We start from the raw sequence: 10,765 nt of genomic DNA on the forward strand, positions 1-10,765 counted from the left end.
TTCAATCCAAGCAGGTCATAAATTAGTTCATTGCCTCTTAGCAGGTTCAATGAACTATTTTAGAACCTGCTTGGAGTAAAAACATGGACTGGTGTGGATCTCAGGGGCCACAATTGAGTGCCACTGTTTGATTTCATAGGGGGACACTGCCCTCTGGTGGTCATCATGAATAGTGGATACAAACCATACACTCTTGTCTATACTGTTACACCAGCTAATGGCAAAGAACAGAATCACTCCTTTCATTCTCCAAAGACCGGCTGGCTATTAAGGTTTCACTTAGGAACCACTTGTTGGATTTTGCTGAACCTGTGCATGGTCATTTGTTTTGTGTAATGTGTTTACATCACTGTCTGGGGGTATGTTGGTAATTTACACAACTTGTTTTATTTATGGGTGATCTAGGTAAGAAATCGAAAGCCCTGGAAGAGAAGATTGCACAGTTGGAAGAGAAGTGTCGAGAGAAGGAAAGCCAGCGAGTGGATCTGGAGCTCAGCCTGACGGAGGTGAAGGAGAACTTGAAGAAGTCATTAGCGGGGGGATCTCTTGGGGCAGCCGGGGACAACACGACTGGCTCACAGGTACACAGCTCTCCACACCCACAGTCCCCTCTGCCCAGGACTTCCATCCAGTCCCATATATATAAAGAGTCTGGTGCGTTACTATTGATGCCCTAAAGGTAATCTGTAGAGGTGTAACAGCAAGCACCTTAACCACAATGCAAGAGCCAGGCTTGTCTGCATTTGTGGTTTTAGAGCTTTTAACCTCATCTGATCTCACCGACAGGGGACAGCATCCGTAACGGCAGTGCATCACATAGCACTGCCTATTACAGAGGCAATACAGTGAATATAGTGGGCCTGTCCATCCATCCGTATATCTGCACTTAGGCAGGTCACGCATTAGAATTTTACATATCCAAAAAACCTAAATGTGCATACAGTGGATGATGGTCATGGCAATCTACTACACTTCTTCATGATACTAATAGTTCTAATGGGTGATGTACAGCCCAGTCTGTCACTGGCATACTTTTATTTTTATTTGAGTTTGTTTTGGATTGTACAGGTGTTTTTATCTTGGTTCTGGGATATGCATTACTTTATTTTAATAGACAGATTTAATCAGGCTGTTGATGGGAAATCCATTTTTTTTTTTTTTTTGGTCAAAGAGCTCAGGAACAAAAAGTGAGAGCAACTACGCAGAGCCTTACCTTCCAGTGAACTGTGCTTCAGAAATCCGAAAGCGCACCCCGTCCATCACTGCCTCAGGGAAAGGCAGTGTCATGAAGAAGGCTAAGGTATTTATTTATTCATTTATTCAACAAGTTCTTAAGTGATTTACTAATATAGTCCGGTTTTCTTTTTTAAAAAGGGTTTAACCTGATCTTCCCCTGAAAAATCAATCTCTCTCTCTCTCTCTCTCTCTCTCTCTCTCTCTCTCTCTCTCTCTCTCTCTCTCTCTCTCTCTCTCTATATATATATATATATGTATATATCATTTAGGTTATTGTTCTGTTCATGTTTCTTTCTTTTTTTGTTTACAGGAATGGGAGATGAAGAGAGGAACCTAAGTGACTGTGTGTCATGTGGGCACTTCAAAACTGAGAGAGGTTTCATTCAGCGTAGAGAGCATTTTGAAATGCAAATTCAGAATCTATTCCAGTTTCATCTTTTGCTATTTTCAGAATGCCTTATGTCATTTTGTAACAAAAGAAGGAAGACTGATTAGTATCTGCCATGGTGTTTGTCAATCAGTGGGATTTCTAAGGGCAAGACGGACAAAAGGGTCTTTTATATATAAAAATAATGCAGGACTTTCTTTAATTGGTGTCCAGATATTTCAGCTACTCTTGCATTGAAATGTAAGAGAAGCATGATTTATGAATACAGGGTCCTAGATTTCAAAGCTTGATAGTGTACACTGAGCAATTCCTCCCAGTGTAAGTTTGGAAAGTAATTAAGTACATTAATTAAATGAGTTATGTAAACTTTAATTGAGCAAAACCAAAGAGAACTTATTTTGTTAAATTGAATATATTTCCTCAAACTTCACATATATTTTGTATTACAAATTTTAATTTGCCACTATCTGTGAATTTAAGAGTGTAATTAATAATAAAATAGCCTAGAGATAGAGAGAAGATAGAAACTAGGAATTAGATATTTCAGCTGTGTGTGTCAAAATGCACGCTGTACATGTTTTTGACTGTAAGAATGCTGTAAAAAAAAAAAAAAAGATTGACAATTGTTTTTATTTAATTTTTATAGAATTTACTGACCACTTTAGATAAAATCCAAGAGATTTTCTTTTTTAAAAGTTTTTTCTTGCTTTGATATTTACATTGAGTATTAGTGTTCTTGTGTATTTTATATTCAGACAGTATGTCTTTAAGATAAGTTTTTCTTAAATACTAAGAAGCCAAAAGCCAGGTTGCAAATTTTCCATTCCAGGTTTTGGCTAAATGTGAGGATAACAGGATATATAGACTTTCTAAAACTACTAAAAGGTGACGGGTAGATCTGAACTGACCTAATACTAATACTAATATTGCAGTTGAATACTTAAACTAAAGCTAGTTAGGACTTTCAACTGACTGCCATCTGCTCTATCATAAAAAAACGGCAAGGGCACTTCAGAAAACTGAAAGCATGGGTATTCCTGGAATTATTTTAAAAAAAAAATGCTCTCCAGACCTGCCAGAGTATACAGATAGGTTCCTAGACACATGAAGGAACTAAACAGAGTAAATGAATTAACACAAAGGTGAATTGATAAATTGAGTTTCACTGCTGGGGCCGTTTCATGTATGAATCCATTTCCATATTGAGTGCTTCAAAGTGCGTAGATCTGGTAGAGGAGCTGTGAGCTCCAAGTCTCTGTTAACAGAAGTTCTTCTTACCCGGATTCTTTCAGCTTTTCTACATTGAACTGGTTTCTCTGTTTCAGTAACTTCTACTTGTTCAAATGTATGCACTTTAAAAGATGTTTTCAATAACTAGAGGTGGCGATGGACCACCCAGCTTCCCTGTGTTGATTCCTCTTGGAAACTGTTTACAAATGTGAAAATAAAAGAAGCATTATCTTTCCCTAACGTTTGTGTAGATGTGTCTTTCTTGATACCCATTCTTTTTTACGACCAGAATAGGGTATTAATGAACTGAGGAAACCAGTTTCCAAATACAGCACTCATCTGGTGCTCTAAACATAATCTGCAGAGGCAATATAGTGCCTCTAATGTACTGCAATCTAAGCAAAATGACTGCAAATTACCTTAAAAGAACTGTTGTCAAAATACAGCACTCATAAAACAAATGTTCAACATATGCTTGTGGAAGTGGACAAAAAACTGGTAAGACATATTTAGTTTGTGCTTGCCGGTCTGTTTTTACTTTACAGTTATAACATTAACCAATAGATCGACAGTGTGTATCTCCAGTAGGTACAAAAGCGATTCACAGTCTCAACGTTCATTTCTATGTTCACCAGGTAAGAAACAACATCATAATGATCACTTTTTGATCAAGGCTAACCCCAGTGGCTCCAGCACTCCTTAGTTCCGCATGTGCATACAGTTTATAAATAGTTTAAAATGTGAGTTAACCCTTTCAGTTCTCAAGGTCCCATCTTAGCACCATGTGTTAACATGCTGTCGTAAATCACATTGGAACCTAAGTCCCAGTCTGAGGTAGTGTGGTCCAGTGGTTAAAGAAACGGCCTTGTAACCAGGAGGTCCCCGGTTCAAATCCCACCTCAGCCACTGATTGTGTGACCCTGAGCAAGTCACTTAACCTCCTTGTGCTCCGTCTTTCGAGTGAGACGTAATTGTAAGTGACTCTGCAGCTGATGCATTGTTCACACACCCTAGTCTCTGTAAGTTGCCTTGGATAAAGGCGTCTGCTAAATAAACAAATAATAATAATAAAAATAATAGTGTGTAAATATAGGTCAATTAAATGTCCTGTTCTGATGTATACTCAGAATGATATAACTGAATATCGCATTCTTCAGCTCGGCAAAAATAATTCAGGACTGGTATAGTATAGGCCATTCAATGTTGCAGCAAAATTGAGGTTGACTGTTTTACCACTTTGTTTCCAACCCAGCCTATAAATATGATATATACACGAGCCCATCTGTTACACACACGTCTGCATCATACTGCTCCCAGTCTGCCATCATCTTCAGCTTCCTGGACATTTCACACACAAAGTCCAGAGGCTGCAGCACAAGATATAGCTTTGTCCCGTCATCAATTCTTTTCAACAGCCTCTGAAAAAAAAAAAAAAGTTTAACCAGAATCATACTTAGTGTTGTGCCAAGCGTTCTTCAATGCCATCTAGTGTTCACTTGTTGTACTACATCGACCTCATGTGCACATCTACCTGAATTTGAATTCATTCCTTATCTCTAATACTCTTAGTTAACACAGTAAATGGTGACTCTGCTTTTACTATGTATCCACTAGAGTTTAGTTTAATCAACCAGGTGGCCGTGCTTTCCCCATGTTTTTTATTATTCTTTACTACACTTTTCTATTTTGCAATGCTGTTACAATACATACTGTGTAAACTGCAGTAAACTGTACTAGAGGAAATAGCAAGCTTTGCAGGATAGATGTTTTATTTAGGATACACTCAGAAAGGGGAATGCTAATCCTCATTGTAATCCTCCCCCTGCTCAATAACCTGCCTCCTACAGAGTTCAACACAAACCTGGGTGGACCTCTTGTCCTCCTGAATCAAGCTGACGGGTTTGAAGTTAATCTCAGTGATGCACCAGGGGACTGTGCTTTCAGTTGTGACAGCCATTGGACAGTCCAGCCCACACTGGGAAGCACTGGAGCCAGGAGTAATGTACCTTATCTGTACCGACAAACAGGACGATAACACACAGCAGGAAGAGGCTCTTATCAAAGCAGTGGGCAAAAGCTGCTTCATGGTTCATTGAAGGAGATGCTGTATCTGTACAACTTGAATTATTTCCTGTTTTTATTACTAATACTAGTGATTTTTTTTTAAACATATTGTAAACGAGCAAAGGTCCTCACCATTATGCAAGTGCCAGGCTCCTCTGCATTCATGGGTACAGGAATTAAATCTTATGTCTCTGACAGGCGTCACAAAGTGTAATGGCAGTGCATCACGCAACACTGCCGATTACAATATGTTATATTTTTTTTTAACCCTGTAAACAGGATTTCTTTTTCAAGCTGTATTTGCCATGAAAGTGTCCAGGAGTTCCACCTACACCCATAGCTATACCGATGACTTTCTTGGAAATCCATTGCATGAGAAGCAACACTTCCTTTTCAGTCAGTGGGGTTGTGTCACAAACAATAATGCAAAGTTTAAAAACAGAGATACGATTGCGGAACTAAAGATGTTAAACAGGTGTCACATTCCAATACCTTTATTGTTTTTATTTCCGTATACTTTTTTTTACCTTGCATTGTGCATAAAGATTGTAAAATTCATATTTTTTTTATAATGAAGAATATCTAATTCCTACCTTGGGCCCGTCCAAATGGATCCCCCAGTCTTCTCTGCAATCTGTCCGAACACAGGTGAAGACACTGGCCTCTGGCAGGCGCCTAATCTCCAAAGAGCTCTAATAAACGGATAAATAAGTGTGAATGTGGTGATCTCTACCATGAACCTCAAATGCAGGTCAGCTATCTGCTGGTGTTGATGCAAAGTACCATTTCTTTAGCATAATGCCTGCTGAATAGCTTCAGGTGGTCTATGTTCTGTGGGATCATGTTGTTCAGTTGACAGACTTCATCTCCAACATGAAGAGTATCCTCAAGATAATGATCTTCCCACATTCTCCAGCCCGCAATACTAATGTGCAAAAGAAAAGGACAAAGACAAATCACCAAATGCACTGTACCTTCCAGAAATCAGATCAGGACTGTACTACAATCTGCAGCCTGAATGGATGGATGTCATTTCGGAGAATGAATGTGAACCTTCTCTTACCAGATCTTATTTTTGACTTGGAGGAATGCGATATTGTTGTGTATGAACTCTGTGGGCAGACTGAGAGTTATACTCCTCCTCTGTTGTTCGGATTTCAGTACACTAAAGAACAATGAAGGAAAAAAAACATTTCTGCACATAAATACCACGTTTTTCAGTGATTACTTACTTCAGCATTGGCACAACTGACAGACTGGTCTGTTTAAGAAATGGTTGCTTGCCCATCTAGAATATCTGCTTGTGGGCAAACAAGGGCTACATTTCTTCATGCATTTCTTATTAAACGAGCGCTAATCAATTTATAAAATATCGCTGTATGCCGTTCCCGCACGGGGCATTACTGTACCTGTTTGTGACTGAAAAATCTGGTTTGCTAGATGCATTCGATGCCCCACGATGGAAGCAGTATTCCTCGTCTCGTTCATCATTTTCCTCAGCTTTTGCACAACTGCAGGAACATGCGCACGACTGTCTGGAGGATTGACGAGAATGGTCCTCGGCTGCCCTCTCTTGAATTGTTATATTAAAAGTTATTCCGCTGTCTGATAATCTTTTCATCGCGCGGTCCTGCCTTGTGGTGTCTAGCGGAGCAGCCACAGCAATCAAAGAGGCGCAGCAGTTGCACAGGTAGATCTTTCCCCCATCGCCCTTCTCCCACGCTTTGCTCACTGGCGTGTTCAGGTTGGCTGTGAGGGTTCTTTCTGAGTCTGGATTGGGGCTCTCCGGTTTGCATTCCACTGTCCTTGACCTAACTCACAGGTATGAGGGGCATGAGCTTTGGTTTTTACCATTCTAGGAGCGTAAAAAAACGTTTACAATTAACTTTGGTTTATTGAAAATATGAAGAACAAAAATGGACAAGTAATCCATTTTGATTCTTAATTTAAAATGTTGTTCTCTTACCAAATGAAGGACATTAATCCTGATTAATACGTAATAAATAAATCATCTGAACTACTTGTTTCTGCTTTTTTACCTGCTGCTGAACTTCCTCAGTCTCAAAGTTATTTTCTGCAGGAACTCTAAGTTAAAAAAAAAATGTAATGAAGAGAATTAATCATATCTTATAACAGTTATAGATGACAGTAATACCACAGTCCTCTACCCTTGTAGTGAAAATGTGAATATTTTATACTAAGTCTAATTAACATTGAAGACATTGAGAAAGACGTCTATTTGAAACATTTCTCATTTCATTTATTACGTTTCTTTCAGCATTTATAAATGTTAGTAAGGTAGTTGTAAAAAAAGAGCTACTCATCAAAATGAAGTGTCACCAAAATAATTATTGTAAGACAGCTTACCCTGGATCAAATATACAATCTTCTTTGTCATAGCGTTTTATTTCATATAGCTGACATGGATGGATTTCCTAAATAAATAAAAAAAAAAAACTGTGATAAAATATTCCATAAATTGGTTCAACTGGTGTATGTAGTATATTTTAAATGCTATTTTTTAATGGGTTCCAAGTTTTAGAAAGAACACATCATCAAAATAATATATTATCTATTAGATTTCAGTGGACAAAGTGCTTGCATTTTTTAAAATAGCATTTTCTTATGTTTTTATTTTAGTGATCAGTTTTTACTGAACTGTGTTTTTTTTCACTTTTTCTTTTGCGCTGCTTGGGTATAGCTTCAGCTGTGAAAAGCATTATATGTGACTAAAAGCTTTATATAAAACTGTTGCTGTTAAACCTAGGATACCTTTTCAACAAGAAGGTTTGCTGGAAAGCAATGTGCTTACATATTGTTGTGGAGAATGGTGGTGTGCCCTCTGCACACAGGCAGGGGCCGACCGTTTCAGAGCCAGAGGAGGCTTTTCCACAGGCCCTGGGACACTGCGGCGTACGTGCTTCAAAAAACAAAGCAGACATCTTTTACCTTTCTAACTGAGACAGCATTCAGTAAACAGAGTTATCTGACTTGTATTCCTGTTTCATTATTGTATTTAAAATAAAATATACATTCCGAGTAGCACAGTGAATTGTTTTACTAACAATGATAGCATGAAGGTATTATTATTATTATTATTATTATTATTATTATTATTATTATTATTATTACTCTTTGGTGAATAATCATGGTAAAAGTCTTACCTTTTTCCAGACTTCCTGTAACTGGCAATACCATTCATCCAATTCCTCCCTTTTAGAAAAAAACAAAACAAAAGTGGGACACAAATGCCAATGCCTACCTTTCCCTAATCAACATTCATTTTATTCAGAATAGAAGATGCATTCAGATCAGACATGGGGATGCTCACGTTGTGCTGTCAGTAATAGTTTTCCTTTTCTTTCTATAAATAGGGAGGATTTTTCAACACCTTTCACAAGTTCCAAAAATAAATGTACACATTTCAAAAAGAAAACAAAATCAAAGAGAAAGGGTGACAGATAAAGACGTACCTGGATTTTGCAATGAGGAAGTATTCTTTTTCTGTTGTTTTCAGGTACAGAACTGGTGAAGCGCAGTCCATATCTGCCTTGGCTTTGCCCAGTGACAGTGCTTCCCATTTACCCATCTCTCTAACTCTTGAACAAAAAAGAAACTATGGTATACTTATAATCATAAAACGTATAGAACTCAATGAAGAACCATACAAATTACACTGTTAGGACACTTGTAAAGTAGCCCACAACAATGTAATAACTGTGAAATCAAGTTCCAGACGCTGAATTGTAGGGGTGTTTTTAATAGGTGCTGCTGAGTCACATGATTTGAATGTAATGAAGAAGTGTTCAGTGCTGGCATTTAGGATTCTCCAGAAAAGCTCAAAGCAGCTCCAAGCCAGGTAAGGACAGATTTAGAGAACAAGATAAGAACTCAATATTGGAGAAACAGAACCCAGAACCACTCATAATGATTGCAAATATCATAACCAAGCAAGGGAAATGTACACAAGCAATACAAATTACATTGTGGTGTACTTACTCCTTAAAAACAACGTAACCAAACAGACAGCAACCATCGCAGTACCTGAATAAAGGAGTCTTCAATACCACCAGCATTCTGCTGTGATACAAGAATAGATCTGAGCAGCCTCACAGTGATTTGCTTAGTTTCATTATGCAATGTATATGATTGACTTACATTTGGATTGGTATTTTTTCTTCTGGTTTGTTTCTTAGGAAGTGTTTCTCGTCTTTGAAGTACTCTAGAGTGCATTGTCCCTGGTTATAGTGTGTCTCTGTCGTAAGAACGAACAGACAGTCATTCCATGGATCCAGGTTCTGCCATCGAACAGCAGAGATAAAAAATAAGAAGAATTTTGAGTTAAGTGGATTTCATTTCATTTTGCAAAAAGTGTATCATGATTCCAGTCATCACTTTTTGTAGCCTACTCTTCACCTTTATAGCTCAATAAGCACAGTGTTAAATATTGCTATTAAAGTGATTCCTGGGAAAATCTGGATTTTGACTTTTGGTCAGATGAGAGCTGTCCTTGATTGATGTGATCATATGATAGTGGACAGTTACGGACGGGTAATCAGAACCAAACAGAGGAGTCCAGATGGAAAGCAAGTCTGCAGGGTGACTGAAGAGATCAAATTACAGGAAAGACAAGCTCAGTATTTAAGAAATGAGGATGAATTACTGACACAATGAGCATTACAACATGCCTCCAAATGTGTATCAATGCCAGAAGCAATACTATGTTCTAGAGCATTTAGAACGTACTTATAAACCTGAATGAGTCATTTATTTTTAACATGACTAAGTATATTTATTCGATTTACAGCAGGTAAAAGACTCACCTGTGATTTTTTCAAGCTTCCTTTTAAAAGTATTTGCGGGCTTCGAAATGCATTTGTTTCCATTTCAGTTACTGTGCAAATAAACAGACATGAAAAAAACAGCAGAAAGCATACCAGAACAATGCATTAAATAGGAATACAATATGACAGCATGCGATTTTATAAGAATGAATGCTTCCCTATAATCGATAGGTTCCTTTTTTTTTAATGACATCAGAAACTTTCACACAAATTCCCCTACCTAATATTCATACAAGGACAAAAAACATGTAAACTAATCAATGTATTACCGGTATCTGCATGAAGACATTTTATATGTTTGTTTCCTACCCTTTACTAGCCTAAGAATGCAACCACAGAGCTCATTGAGAATATGAACCTCATTATATAAGCCCACCCCACCCATGAAAACAAAGTTTGTATTTCTGAAATGACATCCAATATAAAGCAAATTGTTTGATTGTTAGATTAATTGAGTGACTGATGTTTGAGTGGAAAAGTGTGAAATGTGGCCAGGTGGTGATTGTATGATTTATTGTCAAACCCCTAGGCACATGGTAGAAAAGGAACAAAGGAGTGTTTGTTTGTGAGAGTTTGTAGGATAGTGCAGTGGCACAGAGTGAGAGTGAGAGTGAGGAACACTGTGATAGCTGTAGCTTGGGTGTTATATTGTGTTTATTTTGAAGGGTTGCTCGCGTTTGCAGTGTTTTGTTTGTGTTTTGTTTAATTTGTGTTAAATAAATGGGTGCCAAGACACACAAAAACTGCAGTTACTGCCTTGAACTGTGCTTTCTTCTGCCTGTGTTTATTTCCTCATTTTCACAAATCCCTTTATGATACATAATTCAGCATTTTCCCTTCCACCAGAAACTACCTTGTATTGTTCATTTACGTTTCCTGTTATTGTTTTTTTTCATTGAGTATCATGAATATATATTACATAATATGTTTCTATTTAGTCTTCAGCTTCCCTTGAAAATTCCACCCAGAATGAATTCCTGACAGGGATTGTCTGAGTTGGATA

The 10,765-nt window shown here is 37.7% G+C and overlaps 3 protein-coding genes across 6 annotated transcripts in view; 1 reads left to right on the plus strand and 2 right to left on the minus strand.

The window, feature by feature from the left end:
* Positions 1 to 3,094, plus strand: part of LOC117413094 (actin filament-associated protein 1-like 1) — a 37,640-nt gene extending 34,546 nt beyond the window's left edge. For all 4 annotated transcript variants that reach the window (XM_034908479.2, XM_058996894.1, XM_034908477.2 and 1 more), the window contains 3 exons: positions 406 to 581; positions 1,172 to 1,300; positions 1,547 to 3,094. In XM_034908479.2, coding sequence (XP_034764370.2) covers positions 406 to 581; positions 1,172 to 1,300; positions 1,547 to 1,573 — 332 coding nt within the window. In that variant the 3' untranslated portion in view covers positions 1,574 to 3,094. The remainder of the gene's footprint in view (positions 1 to 405; positions 582 to 1,171; positions 1,301 to 1,546) is intronic.
* A 98-nt stretch (positions 3,095 to 3,192) lies between these two features.
* LOC117412896 (uncharacterized) lies at positions 3,193 to 6,721 on the minus strand. The gene is made up of 6 exons (XM_058996908.1): positions 6,328 to 6,721; positions 5,982 to 6,083; positions 5,702 to 5,843; positions 5,512 to 5,610; positions 4,716 to 4,865; positions 3,193 to 4,272 (listed from the first exon to the last, which is right to left on the minus strand). Exons 1-6 carry the CDS (start codon positions 6,537 to 6,539, stop codon positions 4,108 to 4,110), a joined length of 870 nt encoding a protein of 289 aa, XP_058852891.1. The 5' UTR covers positions 6,540 to 6,721; the 3' UTR covers positions 3,193 to 4,107.
* Positions 6,639 to 9,850, minus strand: LOC131699652 (uncharacterized). The gene is made up of 8 exons (XM_058996907.1): positions 9,742 to 9,850; positions 9,077 to 9,216; positions 8,392 to 8,517; positions 8,083 to 8,131; positions 7,731 to 7,838; positions 7,286 to 7,353; positions 6,958 to 7,003; positions 6,639 to 6,773 (listed from the first exon to the last, which is right to left on the minus strand). Exons 1-8 carry the CDS (start codon positions 9,802 to 9,804, stop codon positions 6,735 to 6,737), a joined length of 639 nt encoding a protein of 212 aa, XP_058852890.1. The 5' UTR covers positions 9,805 to 9,850; the 3' UTR covers positions 6,639 to 6,734.
* Positions 9,851 to 10,765: the final 915 nt, after the last annotated feature.

The sequence above is a fragment of the Acipenser ruthenus genome, chromosome 23 (assembly GCF_902713425.1).
Source record: "Acipenser ruthenus chromosome 23, fAciRut3.2 maternal haplotype, whole genome shotgun sequence".
In the NCBI taxonomy this organism is placed as follows: Eukaryota; Metazoa; Chordata; class Actinopteri; order Acipenseriformes; family Acipenseridae; genus Acipenser; species Acipenser ruthenus.

Bases quoted from the DNA above. Each gene is read 5' to 3' on its own strand.
- LOC117412896 (XM_058996908.1), bottom strand. From the start codon at position 6,539: ATGAAAAGATTATCAGACAGCGGAATAACTTTTAATATAACAATTCAA. The intron at 5,844-5,981 runs GTAAGAGAAGGT...TTTGCACATTAG, and splicing joins CAAGTCAAAAATAAGATCTG to TATTGCGGGCTGGAGAATGT. The intron at 5,611-5,701 runs GTACTTTGCATC...TCCGTTTATTAG, and splicing joins GGCATTATGCTAAAGAAATG to AGCTCTTTGGAGATTAGGCG.
- LOC131699652 (XM_058996907.1), bottom strand. From the start codon at position 9,804: ATGGAAACAAATGCATTTCGAAGCCCGCAAATACTTTTAAAAGGAAGC. The intron at 8,518-9,076 runs GTAAGTCAATCA...TTTTTGTTCAAG, and splicing joins GAAAAAATACCAATCCAAAT to AGTTAGAGAGATGGGTAAAT. The intron at 7,354-7,730 runs GTAAGCACATTG...TTATTTATTTAG, and splicing joins ACCATTCTCCACAACAATAT to GAAATCCATCCATGTCAGCT.